This window comes from Scylla paramamosain, chromosome 23, assembly GCF_035594125.1.
Source record: "Scylla paramamosain isolate STU-SP2022 chromosome 23, ASM3559412v1, whole genome shotgun sequence".
Classification (NCBI taxonomy): domain Eukaryota; kingdom Metazoa; phylum Arthropoda; class Malacostraca; order Decapoda; family Portunidae; genus Scylla; species Scylla paramamosain.
In genome coordinates this window covers 4589233-4612776 of record NC_087173.1, presented here as the reverse complement: position 1 = coordinate 4612776, position 23544 = coordinate 4589233, and the positions used below count along the sequence as shown (strand labels likewise).

The 23544-nt window shown below is 39.4% G+C and overlaps 1 protein-coding gene across 8 annotated transcripts; it reads right to left on the bottom strand.

The window, feature by feature from the left end:
* Positions 1-492: 492 nt before the first annotated feature.
* On the bottom strand, positions 493-22103 carry LOC135112036 (uncharacterized). Of its 8 annotated transcripts, XM_064025902.1 has the most exons (11): positions 21258-21381; positions 19095-19159; positions 12973-17590; positions 11139-11276; positions 9484-9534; positions 7269-7369; positions 6979-7135; positions 6618-6702; positions 5953-6124; positions 4923-5019; positions 493-4493 (listed from the first exon to the last, which is right to left on the bottom strand). In XM_064025902.1, the coding sequence occupies exons 3-11, from the start codon at positions 17584-17586 to the stop codon at positions 1431-1433; spliced, it is 8478 nt and encodes a 2825-aa protein (XP_063881972.1). In that variant the 5' UTR covers positions 17587-17590; positions 19095-19159; positions 21258-21381; the 3' UTR covers positions 493-1430. The 8 variants fall into 8 exon arrangements, with proteins under 8 accessions (XP_063881972.1, XP_063881965.1, XP_063881966.1 ...); XM_064025895.1 differs by lacking the exon at positions 19095-19159 and having other exon boundaries at positions 21258-22103; XM_064025896.1 differs by lacking the exon at positions 19095-19159 and having other exon boundaries at positions 6979-7111; positions 21258-22100.
* Positions 22104-23544: the final 1441 nt, after the last annotated feature.

Sequence of the window (23544 nt, the reverse complement as noted above, 5' to 3'; positions counted from 1 at the left end):
TTTATTTATTTAGATATAGCCATGATCGAGCCATACACTTCATACCACATCATGATGGCGTTATAATAAATGCCGGGCGTGTAGTTCCCCATGAGGAAGTTGTAGCATGATAAATTGTATGACGAGATTTCGGTTGTTGATCTAACTTTTGTTTTCATTATGTAAAAACATTAGCTTTGGTAGATAGTATTATTAGAGAAAGAGTGACACTACTTAAAAGAATGCATCAGAAATTATTGCCAAGCCTGTTCTTGCAGGCTTGCATTTGGAATCTTTCTCTGTAGGGTCCGCCCTTCAACACCAAAGAAGCGTCTCTCAAACTAAGTAAAGACTACACTTCTATCCTTGATTCAAATTGGGCCACGGGGATTACTGATATACGAGGCCAAGGTAGAATAATCAAAAGCATCGCATTACTGGAATTCACCTCCGTGCACTACCTAGTCGAGGACAAACTATCATTTAATGAAATAGGTTAATGATGCGAAAACCTTTTCAGCATAAAATTCATGTGAAAATATATTACAAAATCCCCATTACAAAAGTGGCGAGCATCACAGAGCTGCAGAGGGGCCACAATGAACTAAGGACACCAGCACACCGCTAAACTCCCCTAATTTAACCAATAAACAAAAGGTCATAACCGGACTAACAACTTACAGACTAAAGACAGATTCAACACATAAATACCTAATAAAGAAGGCAAAGTATAAGGATTGGGAATTTATTTTATGATCACCACTACACTAACCCACTAGTGTTATGCTGGTTGTGTTCACTGGTGCCACATGATGCTGGTACATGAAATATCAACATTCTCATCAACTTGAAAATCCAAATTTACAATAATTAGGGAAACTAATAATTCTCACTCCCACGTCTTCAGTGCGGTAACTGACGTTGTGAGCAAGTCACTTAATCAAGCTTTCTGACACACACACACACACACACACACACACACACACACACACACACACACACACACACACACACACACACACACACTTTCCTAGTAACTGTGCAAGTGGCACTAAAAAGCAGTGCCAGGTCACATATACTCTAGTGAAGAGGAATCAGTAACCACCACTATGTACAACACTATTATAGTACCTAGTAATGAAAATATATACACAACATTTTCTCCGGAGAAAAAAAAAAAAAAAAAATCCTGGCAAAACTATATAGTCTCAATGATCAACAGTAGTTTTCTTTGGTTATAAAAAAACCCGAAAATTATTGGGGATAAGTGAATCACTTAAAATATCATAAATAATGCCGATATAGTGATACATTGCTTTAAATAAAGTTAAACACTATTAAAGTTCTTTAAATTAAATAAGTTTTTTTTGTACACTTCAGTAGTATACACACACCCCGCATATCAATTCACAGCCTTCATAAATTTATGCATTCTATTCACAATGATATGTTTAACTTTCAGACTGACTGATTTCTTTATTCTTTTCTAGAGGCTGTGATAAATCGGTAACCTTGGATTCAGAACTTTTAACATTTTCATTGCCTTCTATGGCAACTTTTGTCACCTCTTCAACCTTTTCTTCAATATGGCCATTATGTAATTTGTCAGTTTGTAGTTGGGGATCAACTTCCATTTCATTATCCTCACAGGGAGCTGGTGGCTCATTCATAACCTCTTCTGACACTTCCTCAACTTTCTTGTCATCTTCCATACAAGTTGAACTTTCATCTACTTCCATACTTTCATCCTCTTGAGGGACCTGACTTGTGACTAGTTTTGAACTTGCTTCCCCACCTGAAGCAGAAACCTCAGGGGTAACATCTTCTATTTTCTCAGTCACTTCAGTGGAATTATTGATCATGGCTTCAGGAGATTCTGCCTGAGTATTAACAACTTTTGATTTTGCCCGTAATGAGATCACAAAGTCAAGTGGAGCTTCCACTATGTCTCCAGAGTGAAAATTAACTTGAATACTTTTCACCATCTCTGAATCAACATTTTCCTCTTCTTCACCATCAGACTCCTCAAGGTTACTCTCTTCTATCTCATTAGAATATATTGTATACTTTCTCTGAATTGTTTGTGAATTGCTCTCCCCTTTCAACTTACTGGAGGCTTTGCCTCCAAATCCAATGGGTGTGCTAGATATCTCCTGCTTGTCATGGCGCATGAACCCTTCTGGATGGACATACTTGAAAGGACGGAAGTGCACCTTTGTGTGCTCACGAATGAAGTTAGGCTGAGAAGCAGTATAATCACAGAAAGTGCACTTATAGGACCCATATCCACCATTTGCGCGATGTCTCAAACTATGACTATCCACTGCATCACGTCTGATGTTGGCATACGGACAATATTGGCAGTAGTAAACTCTTCTCTCCTTTTCATCATCCTTCTTTGCAGCCTCTCCTACTCCTTTCTTATTCTGCAACAAAAGATGCTGACGTTCAATTGTTGTTAGGTCAGTCTCTTCTAAGTTCTCTTTGTTAGAGTGATCCTCTGTTGGAGTCCTCACAATCTTGTCTCCCTGAGAAGAGTTCTCCCTTGAGATGAGAGGTTCATACTTCAGATCACTCTCTAGTGGTGGAGCCACTCCTGTGGTCTGAGCTACCATTCTTTCATGATACTTATGACGCTTAATATGCATCATGAAGTTGGCATAGAACTTGACTGAGTAATCACAGATACGACACCTGTACTTGTGGTTGGAGCCGTGAAGATTTGTGTGCACGGTGTACTGCTCCACTTTTTCAAAGGCAGAAGGGCATTTATTACATTTGTAGCGCTTCTCACGGGACTTTCCAGTAACTTTGTCAATGTGAAGAGGATAATGAAGGTGAGGATCACCAATTCTTTTTGGATCTTCCTCCTCCAAGTCCTCCCTTCCTTCTTTACCTTTACTTTTGCTCAGTGGTCTTACCATATACTCAGCATCACTCATGTGCCTATCACCTTTTTCTATCTGAGTCTTGCGACGCAGAAGATCAACACCAGACAGAGGAACTTGCTCTTCAACATAATACTTGAACTGTGGCCGACTTCCATCACTAGTTTCTGCTGGTCCTGGCCGAAGTCCAATGAGCCTGAGTCTAATCGGAGGAATACTGGAGACACCTGAGTTTTCTGTGGTCTTCTGTGAGGTTTTTGAACTCATGTTTGGATCATGATCTTTCTGAGCTTCTGCTTTCTTTGCGGCCTCATTTGTAGCTTTTTCTGCTTGGCAGTTTTGATCATACTGGGTGTGGAGCTGAAGGTGCTGCTGAAGAGAGTCCCAGGTTTTTCCAGCATATGTACATTTTGGACATGGGTGTGGATTCTTGGTCCCATGCAAGGACTGGTGGTATTGGAGGGTCACCAATTTACTGAAGGTTGCTGGACACTGATCACACATGTACTTGCTGGTGGGTGGAGGCTGTGGCATGACTCCTGAGGAAGGTGGAGGTGAAGCAGAAAATGGACGGTGGCCTGTTCCTCCTGCTTCCTTGGAAGACCACTTGTCTCCAGATAGATCTGCAGCAAGTTCATGAGGAATGGTTAATCCTGGAACTGGAGGGTAGTTGTGGGCAGTGCGGTGCTGACCCATCATGGAGCGAGTGCGCTGCTGGTACTCGGGAGTGTGGACCTTGAGGTGCGTCAGCAGATGTGCAGACTGGCGAGTGCCGTAGTTACAGTGGTTGCAGGTGTGTGGTAGGTTGGTGTTGTGGAACCGTGAGTGAATCTGGATTTCTTTTTCTAAGAAGAACCTTGCTGGACAATGCTGGCAGTAATACAAAATCTTTTCATCATTTTTCAAACTAGTTGGTGCTGGCTGAGTCTGAGGAGCCACAGTAGGTCTTGGAGCTTTAGAAGTTAATTGCTTCAGTTGATCTTCATCACTCAGCAATGGATCAACGACTGCATGGCACTGTCCCATCGAGCCTCCATGCACCTTCAAGTGAGCAGACATGACACCAGCATTAACACTTACATATGAACAGTAAGGACAATGGAGTCCTCCGGCTTCCTTACTGATGTCTGTTTTGTGCATTTTTTCATGTTCCTGAATGTTGGTTTTCCTCAAGTTGACATGTGGACAATGTCTACATTTGAACATCTTAAAGAAGCGATGGTCCCTGGAAACCCAGACCAATGGGATGTCCTCCATGCCAGTAGTGGATTCATCTGTGAGTTTGGGGAGGTTGGATGAGTCAGTCAGTGCTCTGTCATCTCCTGTGGACCCGCTTGCAGCATTTGTGACAGGAGTGATGGTGAGGGATGGTGAGGGAGAGTTTGATCTGTCATCAATCTGATGAACATCCCCATTTCCACTTCCCTCTATGTTGTCATCCAATCCATGAACACGGATGTGCTGTGACAGCAAGTGACGTCTGGTAACATTATAGGTGCAGTGGGGGCACCGGAATGGCAGCCCCTTGGGTTTGTGGAACTGCTTGTGATGCATCAGTTTGGCACGACTGCGAGTTTCAAAGGGACATGAGCCACAGATAAACTGCCTTGGCCCACTAATCTCATCCTGAAAAAAATTTGCACTATTAATTCTCATTGTCACACATTCAGTTACCTGAACAAATTTTTTTTTTTAAGTTTCACATATCAAGAATTAAGAAATAACCACCATAATTCAGTTTTTAGCTATCTCTCTGATACCTCAAAATCTCCACAAGTTATAACAGCTGCAGCTAATATTTGGTAATACCAATGATGCACAATGTAAGACTAACAATGCATGCCACAATCTTAGCTCTTTTCAATATTCTCACATTAAGGAGGCAAACATTTCTGGTCTTTTGTAATCTAGATAAAAAGCATGTACCAATTTTTTACATTGTTTTTGTTTTTTCAAATCAGCTCTTTGGAGAAAACATTTCCTAAATGTGTAAAATATCATTTGTATTCATGTATTCTCCCTGTCACTCCCTGTCATTGAAGTTTCCTGACTCACCTGACCAGAGGCTGGTGAGCTGCTGTTCTTATTGGTTGCGTCCTGGATAGATGATGGCACTTCCATCCCATGGACTCGCAAATGTCCAAACAGCTCACTGCCAAGAGATAGACAATGAGGATAAATAAAAATGCAAAAAACTTTGGGACATACATGAAAATGAGTTTCTATTACTCAAATAATAAAAAATGTATTTTAACTAGGCAATTAGAAATATAAAAGAGATGTGGTAAATGAATGAGTTACTAAACATGATATAAAGATTCAATAAATATCTTCATGGATGGGTTATGAGAAACTCATCATTATCATCACTAGTCTCCATATGTCTGCTACAGGCCAAAGGTTTCCCTCACCAGTTAGATGGATAAAGCAAGATACCACAGCACCACTAGTTTACAAGGTCACTACGGAGGAGCCTTACAATGTGAAAAAATGCAACTCCCACTTGTTTCTATCAAACCAAGGGTTCAAATCCAAGTGCTGCCTGCTGTGAGTTGTCTTATATACAACAAAATCAAATGCTAAGAATCATATTGTGCAGATCATCTCACAATTTATTCTGGAGCAATATATACAAAATATATTCATTAAATATAATCATCATATTAAAGATAAATGTACAGTGAAAAAATGCCTAGTTATACAATAAGGTTAGAGTGAGCAGGTAAGGTGAGTGTCAAGGGAAAAAAAATACAAGTGGAGATTGTCACAGCCACACCCTTGATAATTATCCAAACCATAAAGTGCATTTTAAAAGAATCTATAACATTTCTATCTTTCATCCTCAACATCTAGAGCTATTACATCCAATAAGAAACATTCCAGTTACCTTTACAATCTACCAATTTAATATCCTTTCTTTAACTATATGTAAATACATTAAATATTAAAAGGAACCTTCCCTTTCTTTCCTAATTCCAATACAGAATGAATCACCAAAACAATCTTTAGAATACTAAGGATGTAAAATGGAGGACTTCATAATGAGCTAAATAAATGTTAAACAAATACTACAGCAAGACTTTACCTTCTTGTAGGGACATAGTAAGGGCAGAACATGCACTTGAAGATGCAGTCAGCCCGCTCTGTGTGGTAAGACAGATGGGGCTTCATCTCGCCGCGCTTCTTACACGTGAAGGGACACAGCCGGCAGTGGTAAGTGCGAGCGTTGTCATTATATTCTGAATTTTCACCATCACCTGGAAAAGATTAATTACTGTCACAGCAAGATACATACAGAATGCATGTAAATACATACATCAGTAATAAAGAATTCAGATATGCATAATAAGTAAAGGATAATTCAATGGGCAAGTGTTACCAAATTTTTAATACTAATCTTATATGGAAACAACTTTCAGATATTATCCATCAAATTATATGACTGAAAATAAAAGCAAGCATAATATGCTGTAAAGTTCCTAAGAATAAGAAGTGATACTTGCATACGTCTTCACTAGGTGTAGCATTAGTAACATTGATAATCAATTATTCAGTACATTTTTCGTTCCATGTGCTCCTAGGAGCCTCAAATGATAAAATTAATGAACCTTTATTTAATTATATCATGAACATTTGTGATGATTTGAATGAAAGCACATTTGACTGATTTTACCAAACTATAGCCTAAAGATTTCATTGTTAATCCTCTCTCTCTCTCTCTCTCTCTCTCTCTCCACACTCAGTGCTCACCTCCAGACTCCTTAGTGTCTGGGTTTTGTCCCTCACAACGGCTGGTGATGCCTCCTTGACCTCCGTGGCTGTTGTCAATGTGAAGCTGGAGAAGGATTGAATTTAGTTTTCACTCTTTCATGACAAATTATGAAGCACAGGCAAGATAAATGTCAATCTAAACATGCAAAAAATGCTTTTATGTTGTTGAATCTTTAAATATTTAACTGTATATACATTTAATTTGGAAAACCAGAAAAGCACAGGGATATAGTACATAGTAATAATTTTCTAAGCATTTAGACTTCATAAATCACCTGGAATAATCAAATGAGTGAAAATCTATTCAAGATAACTGTAAGGATTTTCCTCAACACTTTACCTGCACAGCTCGTTTGGTTCCAGCAGCATAGCCACAAACATCACAGCGGTGCACAGCGTGCAGGAGAGACACAGGGCCATTACGAGAGTGAGCGAGGCCAACATGTTGCACTACAGTTTCTTGTTCACTGTCTCTGTGTGATGAGGGTATGGTGAGACTGGAGGAAAATACATACAAAGTAATTTTTGATAATTCAATTGACAAAGAAAATTTCTAATTAGATTTCACTTGTATCTGTCTTGCTGACAATATCCCAATATCTTAAAACAAAAGGATGCATTGACACTTGCCTGAAGTCACATGAATTGCACTTCCACTCTGGGTTTCCTTCGTGGTCCAGCACCATCTGGGCCACTTCCTTGCCATCTGCCCCAGTTGAAGACACTGACACCTGTCAAGAGACAGTGCTACTTCACTCTCAGCTCACAAACCATAAGAAAATGTAGAGAGGCATTCATTAGAAAATAAGTTTTTACATCTAATGATGGTAGATATCATCAGATCATACGTATGAAACTTACAGGAACCTGCACAAGGATTCATAATCACAGTGAAATTAGTTTATAATTATCACCCAACCTTCTGTACACATTAGTAGTGTTGTGAGGCAGTGATGAAATGTAAGAAATGTTGATTTCCAAAATATTTCATCACACTGGAGTCTTTACAAAATTCCTTAGCAAATGTTGTAAGACATGAAGCAGACTTGACATGCATGACAAATGGCATAAAAAACTCACTAAAGCCCAGAAAATCATATTATTGTAAGTAATTTTAGCCATATATATGTAATCAGTCTTACAGTTCATGAACCCTGACACGATGTATAAATTGATTTATATGCAAATACAAATAATATCAGTATTATAACCCACTACATAAATATAATCTTACCTAGTAATGAATATAAAATATTCCAGAAATTAAAGCATTAGAGAACACAGCTAAGCATGATACACAAAAAGTACCAACGGTTATGGCATCAGTACTTGCCAAACATGGCACCATCAATACCAGTACTGGTCCCAAATTAAAGAAGTACCAGGAAATGACTCCATCCAAGAATATAGATGAACTTGTTTGATATTTTTTTTTAATTCTCTATCATATTTAGTGAAAGCATTAGTCATAACATGACCACAATAAAACTACACAAATTCTGGGCACGAAGGGTGAAGATCATAAATTAAATGTCTTTACTATGTAAAGCTGCTGGACGGTGATTCTCAGTCTTTCAGCTGTACTATCCTAAGCTGTACTTCACGTCAACCTGACAGTCTCTCTCTAACCTGAACTTAGTTACATCTGAGTCTTTGTTTGGAGAGAGAGAGAGAGAGAGAGAGAGAGAGAGAGAGAGAGAGAGAGAGAGAGAGAGAGAGAGAGAGAGAGAGAGAGAGAGAGAGAGAGAGAGAGAGAGAGAGAGAGAGAGAGAGAATGCCTGTAACTGAGCAATAAGCTTAAATCTGAGGACTTTTATTTAATTTCCTTGAAGTGAGTTTGCTGTTTTGTTATATGCATATAGTTTCCACATTCATAGAGATTACATCACATTACCATGCTGCACTGTTATGGTTTTAATTTTTTTATCACACAATGTGTGAAAAGAGAAAATAAAATGTACCAGTAATGAGCACTGACAAAATATGCTTAAAAATGTGTGGTCAGTGCACTTTGGTACATGCCAAGAAAGCAGTGTCACTACTGCTATCAGTACTCAAATTGTAATTTGGCACTTAAATACCTTGGTACTGCCCACCTATGTCAATGAAGGAATGCTTGCCAACTTGTGTACAAAGAAACAATGCATGAATTAAAAACATACAATTGTACAATAAAACCTTCAGAATTTGTCCTGAGTATCTGAATAACTGAATTATTTTTTGACATTTGTAATTCATTAAAGCTACTAAAATTAAAGATACTTAAATGCTACGGAAAATTTTCAGTAGCAGCAAAAGAATACTCAGTGCTAAAATATGTACAAGGGTGCTAAATAGCTATTAACAGACCATCCAGTCAGAGATATTGGAATGATACAAATAGTTAATAACAAACTTTCTAATAATTTCTCCTTGGTAATTCCACTATCTTTTTAAAGATTCACTAATGATACAGACAAATGATAATAAAGAAGTGCAGAGGAGATGCTTCCTGCTCCCCAACATTTGCTGATCATCAAGTACAACTACTTTAGGAAGCATCAATTCTGAAGGTCTCACTGTATACACTCAAACCCAAAAGGCAGTCTGCATGATATACACACACTCCAACAGTCACAATCAAACAACACAATATATACAAGTAACCTTACCTTAATTCACAACAAATCATTATAAAGGAAACCTTAAGTATGCAATATTCCCCCAAAATAGCTTCCCATACAGTGCAAAGAAACAACACTAGATCTACTTAGATGTGAAGTGCAAGTCAATAAACCACAAGAGTACTGAAGTGTCAAGCATATTAGTACACAGTGTCTGGCCCAGAAAAAAACTGCCATGTTACCTGCTCCTCTGTATCTGTCATCAGGAGGTTCAGCCACGCTAGGAATCTCATCTGAAGTTATGCAAAAGGAAGAGTCTCAATCCTGCCCTTGGTGACTGTCTATCCAGTCACCAATGCCATGCTGCTGGCTCCTACTGCCACTTCCAAGGTTTAGTATGCAGTAATATGCAGCAAACAAAATACTAAGGTCTTGTTAACATGAATATGAAGACACTACTGTAAGACATATCATGCTAAAATTGCAAAGGATGTCAATAAAGGCACAATTTCTGTAATTTCTTCCTTGGTATACACTTGCAACACATGTGGGTTTGTGACATCACCATTTGGCCTTACAACACCCCAATTGAAGGCTGAAAGTACCACGCTCTCAGGTGCATTCCAGTGATCCTGATGATGTCATAAACTCAAATGTGTTCTCAACATACAAGGGAACATTTCACATGAAAATATGCCTGATCCTATCTCATGTTCTCATCTATTGTAAAATTGATCTTCTATTATAATGATTAATTCAAGCATAGCTGTTTAGACACTTTCAAACCTTAACATCAGCAATCAAACATGCATTCTTTTCTTATAATTATTAGTTCTTCCTCCATAAGAAATAAACTTAGAGGCATGCTATAAAATGAGTTTTTCCTGCAAGGGTGGACAGCTTCAGACACTTCATTTAAAATTATTTTCATGCACAAATAATAAAAACTTAAAGAAATAAATGAGAATATGAAATGAAACTAATGAAAGGAAATATGAAAAAAGATGTTAATATGTAGAGATTTCCATAACTCAAAATCAAATTCAAACATAAGGTCTCAAATTATGAGGGGAAAAATAAAATAACTGAATCTTTAAAAACTATGATGAGGATCCCCACTTATGTATTTTATTTGTACAATGAGGCAAAACACTGTCCTGGCTATCCCTCTCTAAATAGATATCTGCATGGATTTTGGTGCACTTCCTGCACATCAAGTAAGTTTTAAAGATCAAATTATTTTCATTAGGTTCAAATGTGCCATGTAAAAACACAGTATTTAATCGTGTGTAGTTCTGCACTTCAGTCTTGCACATAATGCATAATGCATGATCAACCAGCAAATACAATTTCCTGACACCAACATTAACATTTACATTACCTTTTTCATAGCACGCACATTAATATTCATTGAGCAGTAACTGGAATAGTGATGCTTGATTTATGTAATTTTAATGGGTGACTGAAGAGTGCAGCCAATTTTGAGACATACATGTAAGAATTTTAAAGCCTTCACTTGCTGAGCATCTCTGGCATTCACTTAATCTCAAGGCACTATTAAAGGATTATGAATAGTATTTATACATATATGCTTTCTTTCTTTTAAAATGCTATGCATCATGGCTCAGTCTACACTCACTTTTGTAATAAGCCAAATCAATTATGAGCTGAAACTGGGATTTCTTGCAGTACAAACAATATTTACAGCTACCACACACAATTGCTGACAAAACTTCAAATGGAGGATTAACCTAATCAACTATGTAGGGAAAGTTTGCAAAGTTTCACATGGTACTGCACTTGTGTTACTGCACCACACACATACTGACAGAGTTATGGAAAGATGGACACTATACCCCATTATTTCTCTTTTATGCCTTTATTTCTCCTGTCTCACCTGATGGCTTAATGTGGCCTTACTGTCTTTTTCTTCAGGGTCCACAAGAGAACTTTTCTGCTGCTTCTTAAGCTTAGATAAGTTGGTGGAGCCAGATGCCAGGAGCTGAAGTGTCTCCAAGCTAGTATTTACCGACCCCTGCAATACCACATGATCACTGCATTGCTAAACCAGACTCTCAGACCACAAAATCATCACTACTACTCTACAACATAAAATAAGGAAAAGGGACTGTAGAGCCATTTTTGCATCACAAACACTGATATTACTTTAAATGGGAAAAAAGACAATCAAAATGAACACAAATAGCAGCAGACTTTGCCAGAGTGCTCCTTCAAGTAAAATAAATGCCAATATGCAAAGCTGAGACAAATAACATTCAGCTTAAATAGGGAACAAGGAACACATATTTGCAGGAAAGTAGGGAAAATACAAATGGGAAGTTATTGCAGCTACTCACAAAACACAAGTTCTAATATACTGCAAAACCATGCACACTTGGGAAGCTACACTATGCATGACTGAGTACGCATTGACCACGTGCCAGTACAATAAAATCCAGCAAACTTTTGATTCATCTTGAAAGAAGAGTGTAGTCTTGACTTCTGTATCATGTATGTTTCTTTGTTTACAGTTCCATGTGCCTAAAAAAATACTGTCAACGTGTGTATACCTGCTGTAACTGTGTATACAAAGTCACTGCAAAATAATCTACTTTCTTGCCACTTTATTGTGCAATTCGATATCATGTTAATCTCAGGAAATAATTGTTAAATAAACAATCACTGTCATGTACTTCGAGTCTTCATGTCACTGTTCTGGTGCCTCTGTAAATGACATTTGATACCGTGTTGAAAATCTTTTGATCTCGTTACCCAATAATTCAAAATGCTCCGATAACCAGTAACGCAAAATTCTTTGCCTAACTAAGGGTGCATTACATTCTTCAGAAAGTGCAAGGGCAAGAACTTTGTGGGTAGTGAGCCTCTCCCAATATTCCACCCAATGAAATCAATAAAACCCATAAGTACTGAAATAATATAGTTTTGGTATTTGTGTCCCTTAAGTGATAGCCTACACAGAAGACGACCACTTACTATATAATCTACAACTCATTCTCTTTTTGATAAGAATCTATGCACATGCCAGCAATTCCACCTCACCTTAGTTTTCCTTATGCTAACTACATGGAGATAATGTGAGAAATGTTTATTCTATCACCTTTGGTCCACAATCAAATAAGATATATGGCCATCTGAAGAATACTTTCTGGGGAAGGCGAATGTCCCATTAGAAGCCAAATTTAAAAGGCACAAGGTTACATCATCCCCTATTAATGTAAACTGCATGTGGGAGAAGGATAATGCTTGCTACACACTCCACGGTCAGTTCTGAAAAATACTGCCACTGTATTCCCTTCGCATCTAAAAACACTACTTAAAGGGATGGAATGAAGGGATGGGAAACCTCCTCTTCTGTATTCTCACTTCTACAAAGAGACATCTTATCTTGTCTTGACCATCTTTATTTGAGGAGGCTCTCAGCCATGTGGTTTATCCTAGAAAATCCATTCTTTTTTGTTAAGTACCCTTGAAAACTTGTTATTTTTAAATGACTGATGCTCTAAAGCCTAAAAGAAAGATGTGTATTGCTTTACCAGTAATGAAAATAAACTGTTAAGATTGAGTGTCTTGGTGAGAAAGACTGCAGGGAGAAAATGTGTAATCAACTTAGAAGTACTAATAAGAAACTACTCTGATTCTAAAAGCTAACACTCACCAACACATTCTTCTTCCATTCACACACTATTAACTGTGCAAAAAGCTGTTCTTACCTGAGGTGTGATGATTTGGTACTGTCCTCCAGCCACCAGGTTGGTCACAGCAGTGTTCCCTGAGGCTGTGGTCTTGATGGAGCTGGAGGTGGTGGTTGAGGCACTGGACTTCATGCTTCCCTTCAGAGCCAGCGGTGGAGGTGGACGTTGACCAGAGCCACTGCTGGCTGCCCCACTGCCTGCAATCTGAACCATCAGCTGAGCACCTGGCAGGATGGGACCAAATGGCATTGGTCCGGGACGAGAGGTTGGGGAGGAGCGGGCGGGTGCCCTGGTGAGGCGAGGCATGGCCTGCAGACGAGGCATAACTGGTATGGCCACCATTGGAGGCTTGCGGATGGGAGATGCATTTGGGGTGGGTGTGTCAAGGACATCATCCTTATCAGGTGTCCGCTTGGGGCGACCCTTTCTGTTAGGGATTCCCCCTTCTGTGCGGTGAGCGTTGGTCTCATCAAGCTGGATGATAGCTAGGTAGCAGTCATACTTTTCATAATTCTTTTCTCCTGTTTCATCAGTTATCAGAACCTGAGCATTCTGGTGGCTGCTATCACGTGAAGTCTTGAGCTTGATATGTTTGGTGATATCCCACCTCCAGTTGGACTTGTAGCCACACTCTGAACAGTTGTAAGGCTTTCTGTTAAAGTGGCCAACAATATGCACATGGAATCTTGAGGCTGTAGTTGCCCAGAAACTACACTGAGGACACCTGTAGACTCTCTTACTGTAGTAATGGTGGCCTTGAGGTGTGGGGCTCTCAATGTAGTAATCCATAGACTCTTCCATCTCCACTGGACTCTTGGAGCCTGAAGCTTTCCTTTTGTTGCTTTCTGTGGAGCTTCTCCTGCTTGCCTTCTCCATCTTTTTACCATCTACTGAGGATTTCTCCTTATCTTGTGAATTCTGCTCTTCTGTCTTATCAAACTTATTCCACACAAATACTCTGTTTTCCATGGGATGATTCATGTCTTCCCTCTTTAGCATTGATTCATCTAACAAGACAGGAGATTTATCCTTCACACTGTCATCATTTTCATCATATTCTGCATTTTCCCCTTTCTCACTACTACAAAGGGAATCTTCATTCTCGTCCAGACGACCACCACTTGCTCTCCTTCCCGAGTCTGTTATCTGGTTCTTACGAGCCTCTGGGCACAGCTTCAAGTGGTTCATCAAATCATCAGTAGTCTTGCACCTGTGTCGGCAGAACTGGCACCTTGTTGACAGTGAGGCAGAAGCATAGATATTCTTTGCACTCAGATGAAGCTTTTGGTGACGGACACTCTCCGAAAGACATTTTGATTCATGCCCACAGAACTGGCACACTAAATTTTGTACATTTGATGTTGGCATTTTCTCTTGAAGTTTTTCAAAGAAAGACATATTTTTCTTCTTTGATGGGTCCTTTGAAGGAGAAGAGTCCCTGGAATCTGATAACTGGTCATCCATAGCATCCAGTGAATCTTCTTGGTCCTCAACAATGTTCTCAATATCTAAATCATCTTTGTTTTTACTGGAGCTTTCATCATTTCCATCGGACAAGGGTTCCTCTGCTTCACTCAGCTTCTGGATATTATTTGCAACTGCCACACTTTCAAGCTCGTCTTTGTCTTCAGGCTGGGGGAACTGAAGGATCTCAGAAAGCACATCATCACTGGAAGAAAATGTTTTTGTTGACTTGATAGTTTTCCTTGCTTTCTTTGAGTGACCCATGTACTTGGGGATGGGGATGGAATGAATCTTTTTCTCATGACGGGCAACCTCATTCTTGAAAGCTGCCTTGAAGGTGCAGAAGCGACACTTGAATGTCTTGATATAAACATTACCGTGACGGTGAACCACGTCATCGGGGTGAATGAAATCTTCCTCAAAGTTGTGGCGCTCATTGAGCTCTTGGAAGAATGTATCCTTGGGCTTGGAAACTTTCAACTTCTTAAGAGTAATTTTTATTTTTGGTTTCTTCTTTTTCAGCTCTCCATCTTCATCCTTACCATCATCTGCATTAATCTGGGAATCATCCTGGCCACTCACATCAATATTTGACACACGGAAGCTGTTGTTGCGATTTTGTTGTCCATGTGAGTTCTCAGAGATTGATGGGAAATCTGGTTCATCCCCTGGCAGCATGAGGGCATCAGGGTGTTCATCTCTCTCAAGTCTCAGGAGTTCCATCTCTTGGTCATCGAAGGCAAAGTCAGCAGGGTCGCTTATGCCAATAGTCCGTCTCTTCTCCCTCTCTCGGATCTGTTCTGTGGTGAGATGATGGTTTGATATGTGCACTGTAAGACTCTGCTTGATTTGGGCGGTAAAGTTACACAGGTGACACCTGAACTCCCCACACGCCTCATTGTGGTTCTTCAGGTGCCGATCTAAATTCCACCTGTAAGGGGTCCTGAAGTCACAGAAATCACACTTGAGGATTGGCAGCTGGTGGTACTTGAGGTGCTTGGTGTAGCGGCCCTTGAGATGGGTCACATAGTTGCACTTGACACAACGGAAGAACCTACGCTTGAGGTGATAGGATGTCTCGTGTCTGTTCAACAACTTACGACTCTTACAGGAATAATCGCACTGCTGACAATTGTACAACTTCTTATCGTCACCCTTGACAGGTGATCCATCTTGGTCAGTGTCTTGGTCATCCTCATCCTCCATTTCATCCCAGTCATCATGAGCTGAGTCATTACTTCTTGGAGACTTGCCTGGGCTACTTCGGCTTGACTTTCCAGGAGAAACACTTGCTCTTGTGAACTTGTTGGGTGCTCCACTAAGCACTGGCATCTTTGATGGCTTGAATGGACTTGGCTCCTGCTTCTTTATCTTCATTTTGTGCACCATTCTAGCATGACGAATAAGCTTCTGGTGGTTTTTAGAGGCATAGATGCAACGAGAACACTCAAACACCTTCATTTTCTCTCCATGATCATCCCGAAGGTGGTACAAGTACTGCCGTGGGTTCTGAGTGTTTATACCACAGTAACTGCAACAATAATTGCGTTTTAAGCGGCAGTCAGGAAGGGCTTTCTCATCTGAGAAAGAACCATTTGTTGTATCTTCAGGCGTAAACTCTTCATCATTCATATCCTCATCATCTTCTATAATGTCAAGTCCATTAACTTCATCACCTTCTATGTCATCTTCATTTCCACCTTCTTCTATTGTTTCCTCAACTTCCATTGCTTCTTCACATAGTGGCATTTCCTCACTCTCCTGGTTATCACCTTCAATTTCTTCATTCACTGCCTCAATTCCTGCATCATCATCATTGTTTTCATCATGAATAGTTCCTTCTACATCAGTAATGCCTTCAATACAGATTTTTAGTTCTAAACTTTCATCAGATTCATCAAGCTCATCATAATTTGTTTCATTATGAATCTCTTCTATATTTGAATCATTCTCTTCTGTTTTTTTTAGAGGATCAGTCTTTTCTGCTCCTCCCATTGCCTCTACATCTATGTCTGAATCAGCACCATGGTTTGGAAAGGCACTGTCCTTTCCAACAGGTGTTTCATTATCTATTTCTTCTCTGCTTTCACTTTGCTCAGCATCGTTAATTTCCAAATCTGTATGTCCCTCTTTGCTATCTTCTTGCAAAGCTTCACTCTCCTGTTTTGATGAGTCTTCTATTTCCTGGTCAATCTGCATCTTGTCCTTATCGTCCTCTGTATCAGCAGTCTCACTTACTTCTTTGACCTTTTCCTCCTCTGTATCAACTGGTGCATCAGGCTCACCCATCACTACCTCTGCCTCATCAGGTGTTGGTTCTGGCTCTTCACACTCAGCCTCTTTGTCTTCTTTCATAGATTTTACAAGAATATCCTCTTCTTTTGTTGAATTTTCTTTTTGAACAACTGCCTCTGAAGCCTCATTCAATGCCTCAGCATCCTGGTCCATGGGATGTACACTCTCTATCTTCTGTCCCTCTTTCTCCACCATGTGTTCAGCCATATCAACATTCTCCACAGGACACTCTTCAGACTGTTCCTTAAAGTTATTCTCTGATACAACAGGTGTTTCTTGCAGCTCAGTTGTATCTTTTTCTTGAATGTTTTCTTTTTTGCTTGGCACGTCTATCTGGGACTCTTGTTCAGTGTCCAAACTGTTCTCAGTCTTATCTGTGATGTCTTCTGTGATATTTTCCTCTTTATCAGCTTTTTCCTGTTCCTGTTTGGTATTGTCCTTGTCACCCTCTGGTTGTGGTGGTTTGTCTTCCTTCTCTTTTTCAATTTTTGCTTTCTCTAGTTGTTCCTCTTTATCTTCTTCAATCTCTATTTGCTGTTCCTCAGTACTTTTCTCACCCTCTTCTATTTCTTGGGCTTTCTCTTGTTGTTTCTCTGTATCTTTTTCATCCTGTACTATCTGTTGGTCATCTTTATCACTGGTCTCTGGTGATTTCTCTATATCTGCCTCTTCTTCTGGTGGCTTGTCTTTCTTTGCTTCTTCCTGATTTTGGTCTTTTTCAGTTTCAAACTCCTGCAGATCCTTCTTCTCCTCTTCTTCCTCCTTCTCCTTTACTGATGTGTCTTCAAGACTATTTGTCTGAGCCTCAGCAACACTTGGTTCCTGCTCAGTCTCTCCTGAAGCCCTCTTGGGTTCATCGTCCCCTTCCAGCATCCTCCTGTTGGGTAATAGCATTAAGATAGGTCTTCAGAGGAACAGAAAATAGTTACACAGTCTCTAGCGAATCCTGCAAGACATTAACTTGTATAGCTGGTATGGTGGGCAATAGTTCTCTTCCAAGGGCACGCACAGCACTCATGCAACTGAGCACAGACTCTAAGGTCTTCTGTGTGCTATGATTTATGAAAGTGAAATTCTGTCAGCAAGGCTTCATTCATTTTTTTGTGAAATGGTTATGTTAATGTTTCATGCTAAAGCATGTATTTAATAAATATATATATTTTTAAAATATATTTTGCTAGCAAATGTCATCTATTGTTAGATTTTGGAAACATGATTCACATAAAGTAATCTATGAATTTTATCAATTCTGTGAGGGCTTTGAGATAAAAGTGAGTGACCACTTGTGACATGGCCAAGCAATTCCCTTAAATTATGAATACTTACAGATACATATCAACATTTTCACCCCATCTACATATAAAGTTTAAGACATGATATTTTTGGTTCCATAATCCTAGAGGAAATTGTTATCAAAGAGGTCCTATGGTTGGGAGAAATACAATGCAAAATGAATTTTCAATTGCAACCACACAATTAATTCATTACCAGAGTGTTTTCTTCCTATGCTTGTATCAAACCATTTACTGCCAAGTACAACAGATTAAATTGATACTTCATGAACTCTTCTATTGCATTTTATGTGCAACACTGATCAATATATAAATGTTTAATGTCAAATTGATCAAGTTTTATATCCATGTCTATGGATATGGCAGACAGAACTATAAACACAAACTAGCAACACTATCTGTAGTAGTTGCAGTTGAGAAGTAAAAGAAAAAAAATAATAAAGAAAAAAATAAAGATAAAAATAAAAAAAACAAAAGTATATGAAGTTATATTTCTCCCTCTGGTTAGTAAGACACTGTTTCTAAACTACATACAACTAGATTGAAACATATAAGAACTTAGAGCTAATAGTACCTTAACCAATAATGAACTAATACACTACAAGTACAGTTCTTTAAAGATGAAAAAAGAGAAACCATCATGCACTGCCCCTGAAGAATTCATAAGCACTCATCAGACTCCAATTTACTGGACAAATTGTTTATCTACTGAAGGACCTTTCACACCTTAATGAGCTGGTATACATGGACCTGTTCTCTTAGCTACTCCTGCTAATGTTTGATACTTGTCATGTTAACAGCTAATTAGGTTTGTACTCTGTTTTCTATTTTAGTGTGTACTTATTCAATTACTGTCTCAATGTAATGTAGCTGCTTTCACAATGCATAGGTGAATGAAACTCAATTACTTCATGTCATTAGGTGCCAACAAGCAAACTTTGAAGTCACTTGTCTGGTCCATCTAAAATATAAAGGAGGAAACATCAGCTGGTGAATATTAACATGCTTCACCCTGCCAAGAGACTGAAAATGAGAAAGAATGACAGAAAAAGTGGATAACATAAATTTATACTTTTCTCAAAATATTACCATCTCACTCAGCAGAAATTCCATTAGATTTTTATCAGCAGCTACCACACCAAACCATAAATTACCTGAAAATTTAAATTGATCATTAATTTTCAGTCATGTACAACTTTTTCTGTGGTAAAGGGCAGAGTAAGGTTTCATCTTCATCTAGCAGTCTAAATAGAGTACAGGGTCTTGAAAAATGATGAATTACTATGCAGAATAACTAAGCACTTAGTAATCATAAGAATATACGGAAAGCTGCAAGAAGTCAGTAGGTCTACATGTGGCAGTCATAATAACTTAACCATCTATCTACCTATTTATCAAGTCTGTAAATTTGTCTTCTCTTAATGTTCCTAATCAACTCTGCACTAATAACTTGATAACTGGATGTATTCCAGTCATCTCTACTTGAAAACCAATCTCTTGCTGTCTCCCCTTTCAAGATAACCTTACCATGTTGAGTTCCTGGGATCTTTAGAATGCCTTACAAAACCTAAGGAACTGGAAAACTACATGTAGCTCTTGAGCATGGGCTAGGTAAATGAGGTTTCTGGTTTCCTCTTGGTTCCTCCAGGTAAAGGTGTAAGAGCATGAAGGTGTAGCATTTCATGTTCTTGTGGTGGTCTCATGTTAAGGGTGAATGTTGCCACTTAACAGTTGGTGAATGTTTCCTATAGGAGTAATTCAACATTTTTGTAATGTGGTATTGAATGGTTCAGAAAAAAAAAGTTGTTGTTAAAGGCTGTTAAACATAAGCATGTCATTTTTACTGAAACTTCAGTGAAAAAATCATATTATAGAATAATAAAGGATACAGGTAAATAAATAAATAAATAAATAAATAAATAAATAAATAAATAAATAAATAATAAAAAAATAAATAAAAAGATAAAGTGTTCTGGTATGCAATTCAAAGCTCCTCAGTATACCAAAAAAAAAACATCCGATACAAACTGATGTATGTGGAGGTGGCGAGACACAACACTAAAGTTGAGCTTCGATTGCTAATGACTTCCCTTCCATCCCTCCTTCAGCATACCCGCAACGCCCGTCACCTGCGACCTTGAACTTGAACTTGTGCTACATAACCTTGCATGTGTACTGGAATTTGGTGACGATTATGGTTGTTAAAACATTAATCAATTACAGAATGGTGATAACTGCGTATGTGTATGCATGACCTATCTTTTTTTTTTTTTTTCGGAGACATCTAAAAGGCAAATTAGTCCCGATTTATTTGTTACTATGTTGTCAAAGGCTACAGTGTAAAATATCGCACTGATTCACTTTATTTACACATTAACTTTTCTATCTCGTCTGAAACATGAAATTGCGTTACGTGATTCATAATATGTGGGTTTCGTATCGCTGCGGTTTGGATATGAAATACCTAGGGAGAGAAACATATAAAGGTATGCTAGGCTGTGGAAATATGTAGTATTTAAATGTTTGCAATATTTGTTACAACCAAGATAAATCTATTGCGAGAGGAGTCATTACACCCGAAGCATGGAGCGGCGCCCTCATTACTGGGCCAGCACGGGCACCAAAGGTAAAGAGGCGGTCGCTTCCTGTAGGAACAACTTGTAGCCTGTATCCTCTTCCCTCCCTTCTCCCTTTCCCACCCAACCTCCCCGACCCCTGCCACCTCTAACTCCAACTAACACTGAAACACAGCAACACAAGATAAAGTTCTTCAAAGCAGATCTCAGTCTGTCTGAAAAAACACCATAAAAGAAAACAAAAATGCTACGACAACATTAAAATTCCCCTAAAACTGATAAAAGTTGCGGGGTCGAGCAGAGTGGGACGGCCAGCTGTGTCCTCCCCCTCCCCCGCCCCCACTCTCCCCTCGTGGCCCCCTGCCAGGCGCACGACCAACATCCCTTCACGTAAACAACCTCAAAAATACAATTTAAGCACTAGGATTCCTAAGTCTGAATAAAGAATATGAAAATCCATCATAAACATTGTCAAGAAATGGATGTTGGCCACTAAAACAAGCCAAACAAATCCACTTATTTGCCATAATATGCGCCATCACCGACCGCTGGCTGCCTTTGCTGGGTCGTCTCTCAGGTTCAACGAAGGTTCGTCACACTAGTCTTTGATTTCCATGTCAATATGGCACTCAAAGGCGAAAAGACAACACTAAAGAGAAACCTTGAAGTTACTTACGCTCTTTCCAAGAAGAATCGCCTAGATAATTCACTCCATTTGCGCACATTCGCAATATAACTGAAGGTAGATCCTTGCCGGAGCGACTTGTATGAAGTCTGGGCTAGCAATGAGCTTTCCTGCCCCCTGGTGGCCACCGACTCAACCAGCGCAAGAACAGAGAGCTCCTCCTCCACACAGCCGCGCCGCCACTGACAGCATACAGGCTTCCTCTGCCACCCACCAGACCCATGAAGCGCGTTGTCTTGAGGCCATGGCATTACAGCCAAAGAGCGTTTATCATTGGAGGTATTTTGCTATTTGTTCTTGGTGGCTCCAGGGCTCTCAGCTTCTCTCAATGTGCTGATAGTAGAGTTCAGAAAATAATAAAAATAAATAAAATTAAGAAATAAAAAGAAGGAAAAATGCAGCATTCTTCTATCTTTGGCCATGGTAAAACAAAGAACTCTTTGGTTCTAATCTTAGCCGCTAAAGAAATAAAGTGGCCTCATTACACTACAGTTATCAAATGAATATTTTATGTTTATTTAAAACTTGCTCTTTAAAGCAATTTCACTGCGGGGCTCAAATTGGCCAATGGGTCACTGAATTATTTGGTAGTAACAAGATGAGAAAGGAATGGTCGTCATGCACTGCAGTATAGCGAGTGGCTGAAGGCAGTGTCTGCATGAAGGGATATTGACTAGGGCGTTTCGTCCGCCCTGGTGTCGACACTTCATCAGCTTACGAAACCTCACCACGACCCCGAGTCTCGCCAGCCCACCCCCAGCCAGCCAGCCAGCCACGGCCGCCCGCTCCCATCCGCTCACACCGAGGCCAACTCACTCTCCTCGCCTCGCTCCTCTGGGATCAAATGACCCGCAATTCACTGGTCCACTTTCCGTGTATTCCTACAGTGCAGTGTTGCTACTGATGGAGTACGCGAGACTGTGTTCTTGTAGAGCCTTCGACGTTTTAAAGACGACAGGATAAACTAAAACCATCAATAAATAATCATTATATTCATAGACTGGCTTTGAGTATACTTCTTGGTTGCACAATAAAAAGCCAAACTCATGATCCACTCTCTGACTATTAACCTGTGAAGGCTGCCTTCAATATTCTATCCTCAGCTGAGGATGGGGAGAGAGAGAGAGAGAGAGAGAGAGAGAGAGAGAGAGAGAGAGAGAGAGAGAGAGAGAGAGAGAGAGAGAGAGAGAGAGAGAGAGAGATAATAATAATGATAAATACATAAATAAACATATTTTCTTTCACATGCCACCAACTGTGAGTATCGATACGTTGGAAATCGCGAGCTGGCTTCGTGTTGGTGCAGTTATCACTTCCTGATCACCTTATCAGCTGAACTCTGGGGTTTATTATCACCAGGGAAGTCCCTATCGTCATGTGCCATATCGTGGGGCCATCTGAGTGCTACTGTTGTGCTCGAATATCCTTATTTTATACTCGAACGAAATGGAAGAAAGTTGCATGAAGGGTCTTGCTGAAGGATGCATGCACTCGAATTTCCCGTCTGCTGTTGAACCAGTGAAGTTCTCATTCCAGTTACCCTGAACACACACACACACACACACACACACACACACACACACACACACACTCTCTCTCTCTCTCTCTCTCTCTCTCTCTCTCTCTCTCTCTCTCAGAGGAAAGATACTGGCACAAAATCACGAATCATTGAAATTACAAGATGTCTTTTCTACGTTTATGTGACAGAACGATAACTGATGGTTAGAGGTAAAAGAGCAATAGAGTGGTTAGTTAATATAATGGCGTCGCAACGGATGGGTCATGGTCTATACAGAAGAAAAAGAGCTCCTGAAATCAAATGTACCAATGTATTTGATGTAGGAGTAACTTTCGAAGTACAGTATATACATCTGATTATTACTACTTACACCACATTAATTACTATCATAACTATAAAAGTGTAGTAGACAATGAAGATAAAATTTATACAGGGATGTTACGCGATTCAACATTTTCTTAATTAACAAGCCGGATTTTATGTTGCAAATACGTTACTGCATAAATCATAAGTCAAGAAATAGCTTTTCGATAACTTTTTAAGGAAAACCACTTTAAAATATGTTTCATCTTGCTGGTTAGTGGTCCAGAAATGTGTAGTATAGGGAAGCGTCATGTAATCTTAATTCCATGACTAATGTTGTTGCTTCAGTCCTTTCTCTTGTATATCTATCGCCGTTTGGTTAGGGAACATTCGGTTTGTTCGCAACTCCTCTTTCTTCCATTTCAAGGCCATAAAAGTATCGATCTAGCATTCTGT